The sequence below is a fragment of the Oncorhynchus tshawytscha genome, linkage group LG08 (genome assembly GCF_018296145.1).
Source record: "Oncorhynchus tshawytscha isolate Ot180627B linkage group LG08, Otsh_v2.0, whole genome shotgun sequence".
In the NCBI taxonomy this organism is placed as follows: Eukaryota; Metazoa; Chordata; class Actinopteri; order Salmoniformes; family Salmonidae; genus Oncorhynchus; species Oncorhynchus tshawytscha.
This window is the reverse complement of record NC_056436.1, coordinates 3,416,930-3,435,998: the sequence shown is the minus strand read 5'-3', so window position 1 is coordinate 3,435,998 and position 19,069 is coordinate 3,416,930. Positions and strand designations below refer to the sequence as shown.

General features: G+C 49.6%; 1 protein-coding gene across 3 annotated transcripts in view; it reads right to left on the bottom strand.

Moving 5' to 3' along the window:
* znf106a (zinc finger protein 106a) overlaps positions 1–19,069 on the bottom strand; it is a 38,094-nt gene that overhangs the window by 15,949 nt on the left and 3,076 nt on the right. For 2 of the 3 annotated variants that reach the window (XM_042325076.1, XM_042325078.1), the window contains exons 2-6: positions 17,026–17,125; positions 16,656–16,717; positions 10,112–10,306; positions 2,378–5,251; positions 128–669 (exon numbers count right to left, since the gene is read on the bottom strand). In XM_042325076.1, the coding sequence (XP_042181010.1) occupies positions 128–669; positions 2,378–5,251; positions 10,112–10,306; positions 16,656–16,717; positions 17,026–17,079 (3,727 nt within the window). In that variant the 5' untranslated portion in view covers positions 17,080–17,125. The remainder of the gene's footprint in view (positions 1–127; positions 670–2,377; positions 5,252–10,111; positions 10,307–16,655; positions 16,718–17,025; positions 17,126–19,069) is intronic. The other variant, XM_042325077.1, reaches the window with a different exon arrangement.

Genomic DNA, 19,069 nt, shown 5'->3' with positions numbered 1-19,069 from the left:
CCAGTGTCCTGCTGTCCTAGAGGGGTTACTATAGTAACAGTTACTACGGTAACAGGATGTTCACCAGTGTGCTGTTGTCCTAGAGGGGTTACCATAGTAACAGTTACTACAGTAACAGGATGTTCACCTTTTTTGGACTTGACCTTCATTCTTTTACTCTTCCTCTCTGAATGAGGGATTTCAGGACATGCAATGTCCCCAGCTGCACGTCGTTTCATCCTGGCTCCCTGCGTGTCGGTCTGCTCCGTCCCCGAGCTGCTGTCCCCTATCACGGAGTCAGGTCTCGGCTCGACCCCTGGGGGCCCCTCTGGTAGTGGCCCCTGTACTTCTCTCTGTGCGCTGTCTTCACACGGTGTCGCCTCCACTTTAGGCTGCTGGAGGTTTCTGAAGAACGAGGAGCTTTGCTGGTCTGAGCTGCATCTGACTTCCCTTCCAGCCCCATCTCCTGGCATCGCTTGACCAGGGGTCTGACCCCCGAAGAGAGAGGAGAGGTTGGCGGTCGAGCGGTCTGGAGCCACGCTACTCTCCGAGAGGCTGCGCTTGCGAGGAGTCACTGGGGCGAAGGCGGGTCCAGAGTCTCCGAGGCCGAAGAGGGTCTCCCACTGAAACCCCTCGGCCAGAGGAACCTCTTCCCCCTCCTGGTCACAGGACACCATCTCGATACCAAACCTGATAAGACAGGATACATCTCATGTTCAGTCATCCATTACCATCAACTCCACATACATTTAACATGACTGACAGGACACGTCTATTTAAAAAGGTCCCAGATCTCTGAGTGCTTTTGTCATTGTCAAGCCAAACTATTTTTGGGGGGCATTATGGATTCCATAAGAGATGAGAGATAGACTGGCACCTAGCCTACTGTTAAAAGGCGAGGGGCTATACACTCAGTGGCCAGTTTATTAGGTACACCATCCGGTACCGGATTCGACTCCACCTCCACCAATTATTCGAGGCATGGAACACATTGCTCAATTGGTATCAAGGGACTTAACGTGTGCCAGGAATAACATTCCCCACACCGTTGACACCAGACAGGATGGGGACATGGACTGTTAGGAGGGGAACCCGGTAGTCTGCTGCAATAGCCCCTTCAGTGACGTGTTGTGCTTTCCGTGATGTCGTTCTGTTAGGTACTGCGTTAGTGGTCCGTTTGTGGGCCACCTGATTAGCTTGTACCATTCTGCACACCACTGTTAGGTACTGCGTTATTAGTGGTCTGTTTGTGGGCCGCCTGATTGGCTTGTACCGTTCTGGCCGTTCTCCTTGGACATCTATCGTTCCTGTTTCCTGTCGTTCTGCCCCTGAACAGGCAGTTAACCCACTGTTCCTAGGCCGTCATTGAAAATAAGAATTTGTTCTTAACTGACTTGCCTGGTTAAATAAAAGGTCAAATAAATAAATAAATAAAAACGAGCTGTTTTCACCCACAGGACTGCAGCTGACCGGATGTTGTTGTTTTTGTTGTCGCGCAGTCGTTCTCCATAAACCGTCGACACCCGTGCGTGATATGAGATACTGGATCTGACCCGCCTGGTACTGTCGATCCTACCACGCCGAACGTCGCTTAGGTCACTCGTTCTGCCCATTCTAATGTTCAATCCAACAGTAACTGAATGCCTCGATGCCTGTCTGCCTGCTTTATATTGCAAGCCACGCGACTCACTGTCTGTAGGAGCAAACCATTTCCGTGAAACGGGGTACCTAATAAACTGGCCACTGAGTGCATGTACCAAGCATCAGAATAGCAGAGCTAATCTAGGATCAGGTACCCCTTTATCTCTATAATTACTATACCAAACATTAGGAACACCTTCCTAGTATTGAGTTGCACCCCCCCCTTTTGCCCTCAGAACAGCCTCAATTCGTCAGGACATGGACTCTACAAGGTGTCGAAAGCGTTCCACAGGGCTGCTGGTCCATGTTGACTCCAATATTTCCCACAGTTATGTTAAGTTGTCTGGATGTCTTTTGGGAGGTGGACCATTCTTGATACACACGGGAAACTGTTGAGTGTGAAAAACCCAGCAGCGTTGCAGTTCTTGACACAATAACCCGTAACCCGTTGAAAGTCACAAATCTTTTGTCTTGTCCGTTCACCCACTGAATGACACACATACACAATCCATGTCTCAAATTGTCTCAAGGCTTAAAAAGCCTACTTTAACCCATCTCCTCCCCTTCATCTACACTGATTTGAAGTGGATTTAACAAGTGACATCAACAAGGGATCATACATTTCACCTGGATTCACCTGCTCAGTCTACGTCATGGAAAGAGCTCAGTGTATATTACCATCTAAAAGGCCAAACTGATCCTAGAGCAGAACTCCCACACCGAGATGCTGCAGGTAATTCTCCAGATGACCGCTCACCTGGGCATGCCTTTCCCCTGCTGCTGCTTCTTCCTGTGGACTTCCTGGTACACCTGGTCCCAGTTGACACAGCGTCGTGACCCCGACGAACTGATGAGCTGTCTTAACGTTGGCTTCAGCCCCAAATCCTTCTCCGCATCCCCTCTCCTCGTCCCGCTCACGTTCCTGATCCGCCGGGCGATGTTCAGATTGGGCTCGTGGCTGCCGCTCTTGGTCTTGGAGCCGATGTGTCGGGTGAGGTCCCTCTTTAGGCCGAGGGGCAGGGTGGGTTTGGTCTGGGTGGAGCCTGGGGAGGGGTCAGAGGTCGTGTGGAGGTCAAGGTTAGGATCGATGGTTCTCAAGGGGTCACTGTCTGACCATAGCCCTGCGTCTGCTACTTCCATGGCCTCCTCTCCAGCCACCAGGCCCCTCGCCTCCTCCCTCTCCCCCACCGCCTCCTCCCTGGGAGAGAGAGAGAGCACAGCCCCCCCTGGGGACTCCATGGTGGAAGTGCTGACCTGGACAGACTGAACAGATAGGTGGTCGTCTGAGGGAGACGTCACAAACTCCATCATGGTCTCTAAAGGCTCAGTAGCAGCAGCTCTGTCCTCAGCTGGGTTAGCTCTGCTGCTAGCTCTGTCCTCAGCTGGGTTAGCTCTGCTGCTAGCTCTGTCCTCAGCTGGGTTAGCTCTGCTGCTAGCTCTGTCCTCAGCTGGGTTAGCTCTGCTGCTAGCTCTGTCCTCAGCTGGGTTAGCTCTGCTGCTAGCTCTGTCCTCAGCTGGGTTAGCTCTGCTGCTAGCTCTGTCCTCAGCTGGGTTAGCTCTGCTAGCTCTGTCCTCAGCTGGGTTAGCTCTGCTGCTAGCTCTGTCCTCAGCTGGGTTAGCTCTGCTGCTAGCTCTGTCCTCAGCTGGGTTAGCTCTGCTGCTAGCTCTGTCCTCAGCTGGGTTAGCTCTGCTGCTAGCTCTGTCCTCAGCTGGGTTAGCTCTGCTGCTAGCTCTGTCCTCAGCTGGGTTAGCTCTGCTGCTAGCTCTGTCCTGTCTGGTCTGTCTAGACGACTTCCCTCTCTTCTGTCTGTTGTCGTCTGCGACCGTAACGCCAGCAGAGCTCTCCACCTGTTGTTGTTCCTCGATGTGTAGCACCATCTTCCTCTCCTTTTTCTCCATCCTATGGTCGTTGGACACTGCCTTCTGTGCCTCGGCCCTGTTGTTAACAGCAGACAGGTCCACGGAGCTCCTCTGGTCTAGCAGTGTCTCCTTGGCTCTCCTCAGCATCTCGGTCAGCAGCTGCTCCTGGTCCTGCTGGGGGGATTTTGATCCCTGCCTCCTCCCCAAATCCTGGCTTCTGTGTCTGGACAACCTAGGCTGGTCCGAGTCCTGGCTGGAGGCTCGGCTCAGCTGGGTCCTGGGGGTGGTAGAGGGGCTAGGGCTGGAGGCCCTACTGAGGTGGGTCTTGGGGCTGGGGGTTAGATTGAGGGTGGGGCTGGAGGCCCTACTGAGGTGGGTCTTGGGGCTGGAAGTTAGGGTGGGGCTGGGGCTGGAGGCCCTACTGAGGTGGGTCTTGGGGCTGGAAGTTAGGTTGAGGGTGGGGCTGGAGGCCCTACCCAGGTGGGTCTTGAGGCTGGTAGTCGAAGAGGAGGACAGGCCTTTCTCAAGGCACTCTGATGGTTTAGCTGCCCTCCGTCTGGTGGAGGTGGTCCCAGAGGAAGATGAGGAGGTTTGTCTGTCTGTCCTCAAACTATTGCTGTTATCACTGCTACTGATCCTTGTAGAGATGTCTCTAAGCTTCCTGGGTTCCCTCCCTTCTACACTATGATCAGGAGACCTCTGCTGCTGGGCTGCTCTCTGCTGGCCTGCTCGCAGGTCCTGTCTGGATTGAGTCGGCTTCAGACCCGAGGAGCGGTGGAGGTCCAGCGTTATGTCACGTCTGGGCCTCAGATCCACATCTCTGCCCTGGCCCAAGGGGGTCTGGGGGGTCTGGAAGGTTGGGGGAGGAGGAGGACCCTTTGGGTGCTTCTCTGAGGGGTGAGGATGAGGGTGAGTCTCCTTATGGGACGGATAAGGGGACCAGCGACAGGCCTTGTCGAGTTTAGGATTACTACCGAACGCCTTGGGCCCCATGCCACTTTTACGATCATGTTCTGCTCCACCGGCTGGCCCTTCCTGGGCCATGTTCTGGTGTCCACCCTTCTGGCAGTCATCCTGCGGTTCGAAGTGAGCGAATCTGTGTAGCTGGTCGAAGGACCCGACCGGATCCAGCTGGTCGCTGGTGAAGTCCATCCTGTGAAGAGACTCCGTGCTGCTCGGCCCTTCCGTCATGACACGGTCAGCGAGCACACCAGGAAGTCCGTGACCCCCTCTGCTGCTGCCGTATAGACCGGTAGCACCTCCTCCTCCGCTGTTCTGCTGCCAGGGTTCCCTCCCTCCGCTCTGCTGCTGTGCTGGGGGGTGGAGATACTCCTCCTGCTGCCATCTTTTATTGGTTCCCTCCCTGCTGTGCAGGCTGCCACTGCCTCTCTGTCCGGCGCTCCACTTGTAGACGTTGGGTGGTTCCTGGGCGTGCCAGGTGGCACTGCGGCCCTGTTTCCTGTCGTACCAGTTGAACCTGATGTCCTCCTGGGTCTCCCAGGGACCTCGACACCCGGCGGGGGTAGAGCTGCAGTCCCAGCCCCCTTGCTCCTGCCAGGCGGGCCCCTTGCATTTTCGAGGTGGTGGTGGTGGTGGTGTTGGAGGGGTTTTGTTGGGGTATCTCCAGTCCCACAACGCCCCCTTCTGGCAGAAGTACTGCCGTGCGTCACTCCACTTCTGGATCTGTTGCTGCCGTTTCCTACTCTCCTCTTCCTCTCTCCTCTGCGCCTCCTCCTCTCTGGCACGCTTTGCTGCAGCCTCCTCCTCCCTCCTGGAGACATGAGAGAAAACACACGCGTCAAAACCACTCACAGCTCCTGTTCATCTGACTGGCATGCACTTTTACACTGCAGTTCTACCGTCTGTCCTGAATCAGCCCTAGTCTACGGAGCCGTCATGATATAACAGACTGTAACATCCTTCATGATATGACCTACTGTAACATCCTTCATAGACCTAGTCTACGGAGCCTTCGTGATATAACCTACTGTAACATCCTTCATAGACCTAGTCTACGGAGCCTTCGTGATATAACCTACTGTGACATCCTTCATAGACCTAGTCTACGGAGCCTTCATGATATAACCTACTGTAACATCCTTCATAGACCTAGTCTACGGAGCCTTCATGATATAACCTACTGTAACATCCTTCATAGACCTAGTCTACAGAGCCTTCATGATAAAACCTACTGTAACATCCTTCATAGACCTAGTCTACGGAGCCTTCATGATCTGTAACATTTCATAGACCTAGTCTGAGCCTTCATGATATACCATGTAACACACTAACAATTCAACATTTAACCTACTATGTTAATAGACCAGTCTATAGCATTAACCTTGTAATCACCTTATCTTAATCGTGATATAACCTACTGTAACATCCTTCAAAGAAGCACAGCCTGATAAAAACTGTAACATCCTTCATAGACCTAGTCTACGGAGCCTTCGTGATAAAACCTACTGTAACATCCTTCATAGACCTAGTCTACGGAGCCTTCATGATCTGTGGTTTTACGACATTGAGTTTTAAATAACAATTCAACATTTAACCTAGTGTTAATAACCATTATAGCATTAACATGTAACAATTTAAAATTATTCAAAGTAAGACATCCTGATTAAAAACACCCTGGTTTTCTTTTAAATCATTAGGACATGTGAACAGTTTTAAATCAGGGTTCCAGTTTTAAATCATTAGGACATGTGAACAATTTAAAATTATTCGCACATGTGACAGTTTTAAATCATTAGGACATGTCAACAGTTTTAATCAGGGTTCCAGAGGTGGATCTGATCTGGGCCAGCAGCAGGTTTTAATCAGGGTTCCAGAGGTGGATCTGATCTGGGCCAGCAGCAGGTTTTAAATCAGGGTTCCAGAGGTGGATCTGATCTGGGCCAGCAGCAGGTTTTAATCAGGGTTCCAGAGGTGGATCTGATCTGGGCCAGCAGCCTCTTATTCACCGCTGAAGTGAGTTTGGAAATACTGAAAGTATGAAATTGAACTCAGAATCAAATAGGCTTCCCCCCCAAAAAAGAACATGGTCGCTGTGACAGAACGTTTATCAGGTAGCCTGATTTCAGATGCGTCCATGGGAACAGGATTTTTAGGGAAATCGTTCTTCTTGCAAAGCTTGTAAACATTCTAATGAAACTACTCTATTAATCTGACTACACACCACAAGCTATTGTATTAATCTGACTACACAAACTATTCTATTAATCTGACTACACACCACAAGCTATTCTATTAATCTGACTACACACCACAAGCTATTCTATTAATCTGACTACACACCACAAGCTATTCTATTAATCTGACTACACACCACAAACTATTCTATTAATCTGACTACACACCACAAGCAGATTATTGTGCGCATGTAACCATACAAATCGTGACATTTGAAAGTCTGCCTAGCAACAATATCTATTTCCCCCAGTGGTCTGCTGACTTTTGGCACAGCCCTCCTTGTGCCCATGGGGTTGCATTCCAAACAGCACCCTACTTCCTTTGACCAGGTTCCAGTGCACTATAAAGAATAACGTGGCATTTGGGACAGGCTCCTGCCCAGAGTGTTAAACTCCACGAGGTCTGCGGCTGTGGCCCGGGCAGAAGGTCTGTCATATGACACGGGGACAGGGACAGCTGCAAGCCCTCTGCTGCTGGTGACAATCATCACACACACACACATACCCTACTGTTCTAGTTGGACAAGCCTCAAACATCCTTAGGCATCTTAAGACCCATTTCAGTTTCCACTGAAAGCCCTTCCTTTAGCCTAGGGCAGGGTTCCCCAACTGGTGGCCCACGGCCCGATTTTTGCCCATGGGTGGTTTTATTTTAGTTTTCTGAGCCCAAAAAATTGTAAAGGAGACTAAAAACACCAGGAAACCAGCTCCAAGTGATTTGAATTTTGGAAATGTGTTTCCTAAGTATTCACACACATAATTAGCTTGTAGTGTGTGGTAGAGATACTCTTAATGATACTCTTAACCTGGCCTGATGACTCCTTGCTGTCCCCAGTCCACCTGGCCGTGCTGCTGCTCCAGTTTCAACTGTTCTGCCTGTGGCTATGTAACCCTGACCTGTTCACCGGACATACCTGTCCCAGACCTGCTGTTTTCAACTCTCTAGAGACAGCAGGAGTGGTAGAGATACTGTTAATGATCGGCTATGAAAAGCCAACTGACATTTACTCCTGAGGTGCTGACTTGTTGCAACCACTGTGATTATTATTATCTGACCCTGCTGGTCATTTATGAACATTTGAACATCTTGGCCATGTTCTGTTATAATCTCCACCCGGCACAGCCAGAAGAGGACTGGCCACCCCTCATAGCCTGGTTCCTCTCTAGGTTTCTTCCTAGGTTTTGGCCTTTCTAGGGAGTTTTTCCTAGCCACCGTGCTTCTACACCTGCATTGCTTGCTGTTTGGGGGTTTTAGGCTGGGTTTCTGTACAGCACTTTGAGATATCAGCTGATGTAAGAAGGACTATATAAATAAATTTGATTTGATAATTAGAGACACAGGTGATCATAATACAAACGTAAGCAAGATATGAAATTATGTTTTAGTCAAATATTATATCTGTTTAGGATACTCGCTGTCGATTTGCAGTCGACAAATTAGGCTTTTTGTAATTATGTTCTGGACCCCCCCGCCATCCGCTCAAGAATTAAGTTGATGATCCCTACGGCTTAGTCTTTCAATGCTATGTGGAAACTGTGCCACATAATATTTAGGCCAGATATACAGGTCAAAGGTCAATAACATGTAGGTCTGATATACAGGTCAAAGGTCTATAACATGTAGGTCAGATATAAAGGTCAAAGGTCTATGGAAGGCTAGTGTGTTTTCCAACCGAACATCCTACCACCACTATCTGTGAATCAGACCTCTCTTCAGAAAGATTAAGCCAGTGATCCTGGCCGACCGCGACCCTGGCAGACCGCGACCCTGGCAGAACGCGACCCTGGCAGAACGCGACCCTGGCAGAACGCGACCCTGGCAGAACGCGACCCTGGCAGAACGCGACCCTGGCAGAACGCGACCCTGGCAGAACGCGACCCTGGCAGACCGTGATCCTGGCAGACCGTGATCCTGGCTGCAGAGTTTCTGGTGCAATGCAGATACTGAGTGACACAGCATACATTCTATAGGTAGCATTCAGTGCTATTATTATCTATCAATATTATAAATATATCTATAATATATAATATAATTATTGTCCATTACTAAGATGAGATGCCCCAAAACCAACTATATATGTTCCACTCCTATACATGAGGCCAGTGAGAGGACGGTGTCCCACTCCTATACATGAGGACGGTGTCCCACTCCTATACATGAGGCCAGTGAGAGGACGGTGTCCCACTCCTATACATGAGGACGGTGTCCCACTCCTATACATGAGGACGGTGTCCCACTCCTATACATGAGGCCAGTGAGAGGATGGTTTCTGTGAACACTCTTTCTAGAAGCCATAGAGGACATGATGTGGAATGTGATCAAGCTGGAGTGAGTGAGAGGGTGCTGTGACTGTAATGCTTTTTTTAGTATGTAACCCTGACACACGACCCCTCCCTCCCCCTCTCTCTCTGCCCTGGACTCCCTGACACACAACCCCCCCCCCCTCTCTCTCTCTCTGCCCTGGACTCTCTGACACACGACCCCTCCCTCCCCCTCTCTCTCTGCCCTGGATTCCCTGACACACGACCCCTCCCTCCCTCTCTCTCTCTCTGCCCTGGACTCTCTGACACACGACCCCTCCCTCCCTCTCTCTCTCTGCCCTGGACTCTCTGACACACAACCCCTCCCTCCCTCTCTCTCTCTGCCCTGGACTCTCTGACACATAACCCCTCCCTCCCTCTCTCTCTCTCTCTGCCCTGGACTCTCTGACACACAACCCCTCCCTCCCTCTCTCTCTCTGCCCTGGACTCTCTGACACACAACCCCTCCCCCTCTCTCTCTGCCCTGGACTCTCTGACACATAACCCCTCCCTCCCTCTCTCTCTCTGCCCTGGACTCCCTGACACACGACCCTTCCCTCCCCTCTCTCTCTCTGCCCTGGACTCCCTGACACACGACCCCTCCCTCTCTCTCTCTCTGCCCTGGACTCTCTGACACACAACCCCTCCCTCCCTCTCTCTCTGCCCTGGACTCTCTGACACACGACCCCTCCCTTCCCCAGTCCTGGGCTCTATGAGCAGCAACCATAGAGATAAAATAAAAAGAAGAGGTCTCATCTTTGTAACGGTGCCATTTTATGGCGTCTGTGACAGGACGATGCCTTATATCCCATCTAGAGTCCTCTTTCTACGTCTATGAGCAGCAGTATGGTTCACGTCACAGCTAAATGAGAAGAGTGACCCAAAACCATGACACCTAATATGTGACTATACATGGTCCACTAGTCCAGACACACAGACCAAACATCATGATAAACATTGTGATAATTAACATTATGATCAGACCATTGAGGAGTTCTCAGCTCTCGTTCTAAGGGGGGGGGTTTCCCCAACCCAGGAACACATGTTCTCTATTCAAAATCATCGAGAGTTTAGCAGACAAACAAATACATGAGAGAAGAAAATAAAAAGCAACCCCCCCCCCTCCCCTCTCTTACCTGATCACTTCCTTCCGGGTCTCGATCAGTTTGATCAGATCCTTGTCGAAGTACTCCTCTTCCTGGTCGTTCCCGGCACCCTCGCGTTCCGCCGTCTCCACGCGCTGCTTGTGCACCCTGCTGGATATGTGGTTGGCGTAGTCCGTTAGACTCACCACGGTCACCCGGCACACCGGGCACTCGTGGCCACAGTCCCTGGGGAGGGAAGGGGACAGCGGGCGCTCAATAACCCCCTCTGGCATGGTGATATGCGCTTCTAGTCACAACTTGTCTGGTCTCCCTGTTCGTCTGCAGAGCACTTGGACAATACCGGCGGCTCTAGGTTTAAGGAATTATTCAATTATTTTTTTAAAAGGAAAGTACTCAACAATCCTTAAGATAAAACACTCGTCCCGTTTCTTTTGCTCTTCAGAGATCAGGAGGCAAAATGACTTTATTTTCGGTCGTTTAAGAATTTTTTTTTTTTTTAAAGGAGTTAAGATCAGCTGGTTAAGTCTTCGTGAACATCTTCGAGGCTTCTAGTTGTTTCCAGCGGGCCGATGGTGGCAGTCTTGGCCGGGGATGGGAGGCTCGTGTGTCGTCGGTAACATGGTCACATTTACCCCACGATACACACTACACAGCCACCCAGGCAGCTGACGGAGCACGGTGGAGCGGTGGCCGATGTGGAGACAGGCAGGGAGGGACGGCTGCCTCAGCCTAGCACGCTGCTGCTGTCATGGTGGTAGTCCGCTGTGCTCAGCCAGCCTCTCTCTATTTCTGCTATGCACCTCAGATAACAACCCCCCTCCCACTTCATCCTACTGAATACCCAACTGTGGAGCTGCTTAGCCTGTGAACCAATCCTGAGGCTGGTTGTAACCGGAGCCGTGGCCAAGTAACAGCTGTAGATAATTCACCACAGAAGTGTGCATCCTATATGGCACCCTAAAACACTATATAGTGCACTAGTGTTGATCAGAGCCCTCTATAGGGAATAGGGTTCTATTTAGGACACCTACACAAACCTCTCCCTGCAGAAGGGCTGAGAGGTACCGTGACTTCATTGGCTAGGGGTTCAAACCTCTCAGAAACTGGTCACACTGACCTCGGCTCCCTGACGTTCTGTTAACTCATTGATAAGGTTCAGGGGGGTGTACTGTTTTGTCTTGTGCAAAAGTACAAAGGGCACAAGGACCCCCACCCCCCCTCTCAAAAAAACAATGGGTTCAATAATGTAATCAGTGAATCAATACTAGCTATATCTTTACATATGGTCTCATCAAAATGTGCTTTTCATAGGTTTGCAATTCTCACTTGAGGGGGATAATGTCTGCATGTCCATTTTACTGACAAAGACGTTCATTCATTTTCAATAAAGGAACAATATTTTAAAGTCGTAAGAAAGAGCTACCTCTCAACTAGACTAGGAACTCATGATAATATAATACACTTATTCATCTTAAAACAACCAGGAATAACAAATGTATGTTAAATTGTAACACATTCCCCTCTCCTTTCTCCTAGATGTTAGTTAAGAGCCTCTCCTCCCCCTAGATGTTAGTTAAGAGCCTCTCCTCCCCCCTAGATGTTAGTTAAGAGCCTCTCCTCCCCCTAGATGTTAGTTAAGAGCCTCTCCTCCCCCTAGATGTTAGTTAAGAGCCTCTCCTCCCCCTAGATGTTAGTTAAGAGCCCTCCTCCCCCCTAGATGTTAGTTAAGAGCCTCTCCTCCCCTAGATGTTAGTTAAGAGCCTCTCCTCCCCCTAGATGTTAGTTAAGAGCCTCTCCTCCCACCTAGATGTTAGTTAAGAGCCTCTCCTCCCCCTAGATGTTAGTTAAGAGCCTCTCCTCCCACCTAGATGTTAGTTAAGAGCCTCTCCTCCCCTAGATGTTAGTTAAGAGCCTCTCCTCCCCCTAGATGTTAGTTAAGAGCCTCTCCTCCCCCTAGATGTTAGTTAAGAGCCTCTCCTCCCCTAGATGTTAGTTAAGAGCCTCTCCTCCCCCCTAGATGTTAGTTAAGAGCCTCTCCTCCCCCTAGATGTTAGTTAAGAGCCTCTCCTCCCCCTAGATGTTAGTTAAGAGCCTCTCCTCCCCCTAGATGTTAGTTAAGAGCCTCTCCTCCCCCTAGATGTTAGTTAAGAGCCTCTCCTCCCCTAGATGTTAGTTAAGAGCCTCTCCTCCCCCTAGATGTTAGTTAAGAGCCTCTCCTCCCCCTAGATGTTAGTTAAGAGCCTCTCCTCCCCTAGATGTTAGTTAAGAGCCTCTCCTCCCCCTAGATGTTAGTTAAGAGCCTCTCCTCCCCCTAGATGTTAGTTAAGAGCCTCTCCTCCCCTAGATGTTAGTTAAGAGCCTCTCCTCCCACCTAGATGTTAGTTAAGAGCCTCTCCTCCCCCTAGATGTTAGTTAAGAGCCTCTCCTCCCCCTAGATGTTAGTTAAGAGCCTCTCCTCCCCCTAGATGTTAGTTAAGAGCCTCTCCTCCCCCTAGATGTTAGTTAAGAGCCTCTCCTTTCCCCTAGATGTTAGTTAAGAGCCTCTCCTCCCCCTAGATGTTAGTTAAGAGCCTCTCCTCCCCTAGATGTTAGTTAAGAGCCTCTCCTTTCCCTAGATGTTCAGTTAAGAGCCTCTCTCCCCCTAGATGGACAGTCACTCCCCCTAGATGTTAGTTAGAGCCTCTCCTCCCCCTAGATGTTAGTTAAGAGCCTCTCCTCCCCCTAGATGTTAGTTAAGAGCCTCTCCTCCCCTAGATGTTAGTTAAGAGCCTCTCCTCCCCCTAGATGTTAGTTAAGAGCCCTCCTTTCCCCTAGATGTTAGTTAAGAGCCTCTCCTCCCCCTAGATGTTAGTTAAGAGCCTCTCCTCCCCTAGATCAAAAGTAGTCCCCTAGATGTTAGTTAAGAGCCTCTCCTCCCCCTAGTGCCAGTTAGATGTACCCCTCCCCCGTTGTTCCAGTCAGCTGGTCCCCCTAGATGTTAGTTAAGAGCCTCTCCTCCCCCTAGAGTTAGGTTAAGCCTGTTGCTCCCCCTAGATGTCAGTCCCCCTAGATGGGGCCTGTTGCTCCAGTTAGCCTCTCCTCCCCCTAGATGTTAGTTAAGAGCCGGGCCCTGCGGTCACATATTTCAGTAATCTCCAGGACAGTCACTTGAAATAGTTGCAGAGTGCCGTTGCCCCACATGACAAGTCCCGGTCTTTTGACCAAGGCCTAAAGGACTCTGTCTCCAGTCAGTAGGGTGTCGGGGCCTGTTGTTCCAGTCAGCTGGTCGTCAGTAGGTCGGGGCCTGTTGCTCCAGTCAGTTGGTCGGGGCCTGTTGCTCCAGTCAGTCGGTCGTCAAGTCGGTCGGGGCCTGTTGCTCCAGTCAGTCAGTCGGGGCCTGTTGCTCCAGTCAGTCGGTCGGGGCCTGTTGCTCCAGTCAGTCGGTCGGGGCCTGTTGCTCCAGTCAGTCGGTCGGGGCCTGTTGCTCCAGTCAGTCGGTCGGGGCCTGTTGCTCCAGTCAGTCGGTCGGGGCCTGTTGCTCCAGTCAGTCGGTCGGGGCCTGTTGCTCCAGTCAGTCGGTCGGGGCCTGTTGCTCCAGTCAGTCGGTCGGGGCCTGTTGCTCCAGTCAGTCGGTCGGGGCCTGTTGCTCCAGTCAGTCGGTCGTCAAGTCGGTCGGGGCCTGTTGCTCCAGTCAGTTGGTCGTCAAGTCGGTCGGGGCCTGTTGCTCCAGTCAGTTGGTCGGGCCCTGTTGTTTCAGTCCAGGGCATAAATTTAACACGGTTAGATTTAGGTACTGGTGGGTAAGAATGTCCATTCCACCAGTGGTGAACGGTGCTGGCGGGTGGTCAATACGCAGGGCTACAGCGGGAACATTACATTTGCGAATAAAAATAGTCAAAGTCATGTACGAGCACGTGCGAGCTGCGTTTTATAACAGTTCAATGCTGCAGTAGCTGTTTTCAAAGTATTTCTTCTCTTTTGTTTCATAGCTGCTAATCGCACAAATAAATATTATTCCTATATCCCACCTCTGGCTGCCTGGAAGCCCAGTGCCCACTGAGTGAAGTGCTGAGGGATTTATTTTGGAAGACGCTGCACACAGGCATAGAAGATCTAATCTAAGTCTAATTCTAGTCTAATTTACTCAAGAGTCTACAGAGAGAGACTTTGTCCTTTTGTTTCTTAGTTATTTACATTGTTCTGTTCCCAAGCTCGGTTGTTTTTCCAAAGTTAGTTTGAGCCTGCTGCTTCAGCTGACAGTGAAGAGCCAGATCCCAAATCTCACACACAGACAAAGCGTGACACCATGCGGAGTGGCCCGGTTACCACGGTAACCTCCCACCCTTAAAGGGGCAGCTGAACATTTGGTCTTGTCTGATATTTTGGTTAAAAGACTCAGGGCAAAAATGTAAAAACATAAATAAATAAAAATCACATTACAAAGTATGGCGGGAAAAATATATTGGGTGGTAGAAATGAATGGCTGGTAGATTTTTTTCTATATTTTTTATCTACCTACCACAACGCCTGGTGGGCCAAAAATAAAAAATGTAGGCCCTGTTCCAGTCATCAGTAGGTCCGGGCCAGTTGTTCCAGTCATCAGTAGGTCCGGGCCAGTTGTTCCAGTCAGTTGTTCAGTAGGTCCAGTAGGTCCGGGCCAGTTGTTCCAGCCAGTTGTTCCAGTCATCAGTAGGTCCGGGCCAGTTGTTCCAGTTGTTCCAGTCATCAGTCCGGGCCAGTTGTTCCAGTCATCAGTAGGTCCGGGCCAGTTGTTCCAGTCATCAGTAGGTCCGGGCCAGTTGTTCCAGTCTGATTGTATCTATACATAAATATATGCCATAGTTGTGGCAGCTATGCCCCTACCCATTTTCCAGATAATGCTAGGCTGGGCAGACCTGACCAATCACACGCGTGACAAATCACACGCGTGACCAATGTCAAGTGCTGGAAGGTTTTCCTGATTACAAGACTTGACAGGAGTTGCAGCATCATCTCCTGTTGTGGGAATTCATTCATCTCAAGAAAACATAATCCAACTCGCTCTGCAGGAAAAATGAGGCTAAATGTGCAACAATTGGTGCATCATCCCTAAAGCCAACACCTCATTTGGCCGCCTTTCGTTCCAGTACTCTGCTGCCTGTGACTGGAACGAATTGCAAAAATTGCTGAAGTTGGAGACTTTTATCTCCCTCACCAACTTCAAACATCAGCTATCTGAGCAGCTAACCGATCGCTGCTGCTGTACATAGTCTATTGGTAAATAGCCCACCCATTTTCACCTACCTCATCCCCATACTGTTTTTATTTATTTACTTTTCTGCTCTTTTGCACACCAATATCTCTAAAATAAATAAAGGTGAAATAAAAGTTTTAAAAAATAAAATAAAAACTGTAGATGGGTAAGTTAGGGTAAGTTCAGTACATGGGTAAGTTAGGGTAAGTTCAGTGCATGGGTAAGTTAGGGTAAGTTCAGTGCATGGGTAAGTTAGGGTAAGTTCAGTGCATGGGTAAGTTAGGGTAAGTTCAGTGCATGGGTAAGTTCAGTGCATGGGTAAGTTAGGGTAAGTTCAGTACATGGGTAAGTTATGGGTAAGTTCAGTACATGGGTAAGTTCAGCACATGGGTAAGTTCAGCACATGGGTAAGTTAGGGTAAATTCAGTACATGGGTAAGTTAGTGTAAGTTCAGTACATGGGTAAGTTCAGCACATGGGTAAGTTCAGCACATGGGTAAGTTCAGCACATGGGTAAGTTAGTGTAAGTTCAGTACATGGGTAAGTTCAGCACATGGGTAAGTTAGTGTAAGTTCAGTACATGGGTAAGTTCAGTGCATGGGTAAGTTAGGGTAGGTTAGGGTAAGTTCAGCACATGGGTAAGTTAGGGTAAGTTCAGCACATGGGTAAGTTAGTGTAAGTTCAGTACATGGGTAAGTTAGTGTAAGTTCAGCACATGGGTAAGTTAGGGTAAGTTCAGTGCATGGGTAAGTTAGGGTAAGTTAGTGTAAATTCAGTACACGGGTAAGTTAGGGTAAGTTAAGTACACGGGTAAGTTAGTGTAAGTTCAGTACACGGGTAAGTTAGTGTAAGTTCAGTACACGGGTAAGCTAGGGTAAGTTAGGGTAAGTTCAGCACATGGGTAAGCTAGGGTAAGTTCAGCACATGGGTAAGCTAGGGTAAGTTCAGCGCATGGGTAAGTTCAGCACATGGGTAAGCTAGGGTAAGTTCAGCACATGGGTAAGTTAGGTAAGTTCAGCACATGGGTAAGTTAGTGTAAGTTCAGCACATGGGTAAGTTAGTGTAAGTTCAGCACATGGGTAAGATAGTAAGTTAGGGTAAGTTCAGCACATGGGTAAGCTAGGGTAAGTTCAGCACATGGGCAAGCTAGGGTAAGTTCAGCGCATGGGTAAGCTAGGGTAAGTTCAGTGCATGGGTAAGCTAGGGTAAGTTCAGTGCATGGGTAAGCTAGGGTAAGTTCAGTGCATGGGTAAGCTAGGGTAAGTTCAGCACATGGGTAAGCTAGGGTAAGTTCAGCACATGGGTAAGCTAGGGTAAGTTCAGTGCATGGGTAAGCTAGGGTAAGTTCAGCAGTAGTTCTCACCGGCCCTTAAGGTTCTCCAGTTCCCGATGATGCAGCATACTCTTCATATGCTCATCCATCTCCTGGAGACACAAGAACACAAACCATTCCCACCTAAAGACTTGATATTTATCACAAACCATTCCCACCTAAAGACATGATATTTATCACAAACCATTCCCACCTAAAGCCATGATATTTATCACAACAAACCATTCCCATCTAAAGACATATTTATCACAACAAACCATTCCCATCTAAAGACATGATATTTATCAAAACAACAAGGTCATGGTGATGAAAGCGCCGGTCTTTAGGTTTTAGAAAAGCGCTATAAAAAATGTCTTATGTGACTCGATTTCTTTCCAGGAGCTTTGAAAAGGTTTTTTACCTGTTTGGAGCTGTAAACGATCTGACAGAGAATACACTTCCTTTCTCTCCCCATGTTGGATATTGGTGATGGGTTTCAAAAAAAATCAGGCCATTACGTACTGTTGGGAGAAAAAACATTTAAAAGGAGAATTATTGAAAACAGTCGATATAAAAAGCTTCACTGACTGAACTGACACTGTGCAAATTGTTTGTACAACACGGCTGCCTCAATTATATATAAACGTCAGCTGCCCAAATACATGTGGACTATATTATGTTACGTACAAGCATGCAGGACTGCTGCCAGTGACCAGCTATCCTCTGACTGCCCAAAGCCGCAGCAGAGTGTGTGTGTGTGTGCATATGAGACTTGACTGGCAAAGGCCCATCAGCTGGGACAGAGGGGAGCGGAGGTCATCTCTGCCCCCATCAGCTGGGACAGACGGGAGCGGAGGTCATCTCTGCCCCATCAGCTGGGACAGAGGGGAGCGGAGGTCATCTCTGCCCCATCAGCTGGGACAGAGGGGAGCAGAGGTCATCTCTGCCCCATCAGCTGGGACAGAGGGGAGCGGAGGTCATCTCTGCCCCATCAGCTGGGACAGAGGGGAGCGGAGGTCATCTCTGCCCCATCAGCTGGGACAGAGGGGAGCGGAGGTCATCTCTGCCCCATCAGCTGGGACAGAGGGGAGCAGAGGTCATCTCTGCCCCATCAGCTGGGACAGAGGGGAGCGGAGGTCATCTCTGCCCCATCAGCTGGGACAGAGGGGAGCAGAGGTCATCTCTGCCCCATCAGCTGGGACAGAGGGGAGCGGAGGTCAGCTCTTTCCCACCGCCCACGTCTAGCTGGCTCTTCCTCAACATGCTTAAGATCACCACCCAACCCTAACCCAATCTGGCCTCCCCTGAATGCCAGCCCTACAGCACAGACTCTGCCAGTCCACAGAGTGCCACAGAGTTCACACTAGCCTAATTCCAGACTCAGAGTACATATCAAATTGTAATTTTCCCTATATATAGTGCACTGCTGTTACAAATTACTGCACTACATAGGGAATAGGGTGCCAGTTGTGGTTAAAAATAGTGCACTACATAGGGAATAGGGTGCCATTTGGATGACCTGGTGATAGAACAACTCTAGAGCCAGACAGCAGGGCTGGTGGAGAAGCTGGTGGAGAGAACAACTCCAACCCCTCTCCAGGAACAGGCTTAGAGTTCAAACCCACAGGACGGTCTCTCTCCAGGAACAATTGCTTTGTCACATGTTTTGTAGTTTTCCTTGAGTTCCTTGTTGCAAACAGGAAGAATGTTTTGGAATATTAGTATGTCTTATGTATTTTTTTCTAATTTCATGATTATTATCTTGTCTCGTCGCTTCAACTCCCCAACGGGCTCAGGAGAGGCGAAGGTAGAGTCATGCGTCCCCCGAAACATGACCCGCCTAACCACGCTTCTTAACACCCGCTCGCTTAACCCGGAAGCCAGCAGCACCAATGTGTCAACTGATGACCGGAGTCAGCTTGCAGGTGCACGGCCTGCCACAAGGGGGCGCTAGAGGGCGATGAGCCACGTAAAGCCCGCCCCTGGCCAAACCCTCCCCTAACCCGAAAGCCAGCAACACCAATGAGAGGAAAAACTGTTCAACTGACGACCGAAGTCAGCCGGTTGTGACGCCCGACCCCCCACAAAGAGTCGCTAGAGCGCGATTAGTCAAGTAGAGGATCGAACCACAGGCTGTAGTGACGCTGCAACACAGCGATGCAGTGCCTTAGACCGCAGTGCCCTTTGGGAGGCCAGGGATATTTTGTATCTGTAACAAGTTTCCTTCTTCTCACTCTGTCATTTAGGTTAGTAATTGTGGGGTAACTACAATGTTGTTGATCCATCCTCAGTTTTCTCCAATCACAGCCGTTAAACTCTGTAACTGTTTTAAAGGTACCATTGACCTCCATGGTGAAATCGCTAAGCAGTTTCCTTCCTCTCCAGCAACTGAGTTAGGAAGGACGCCTGTATCTTTGTAGTGACTGGGTATTTTAATACACCATCAACATTGTGATTAATAACTT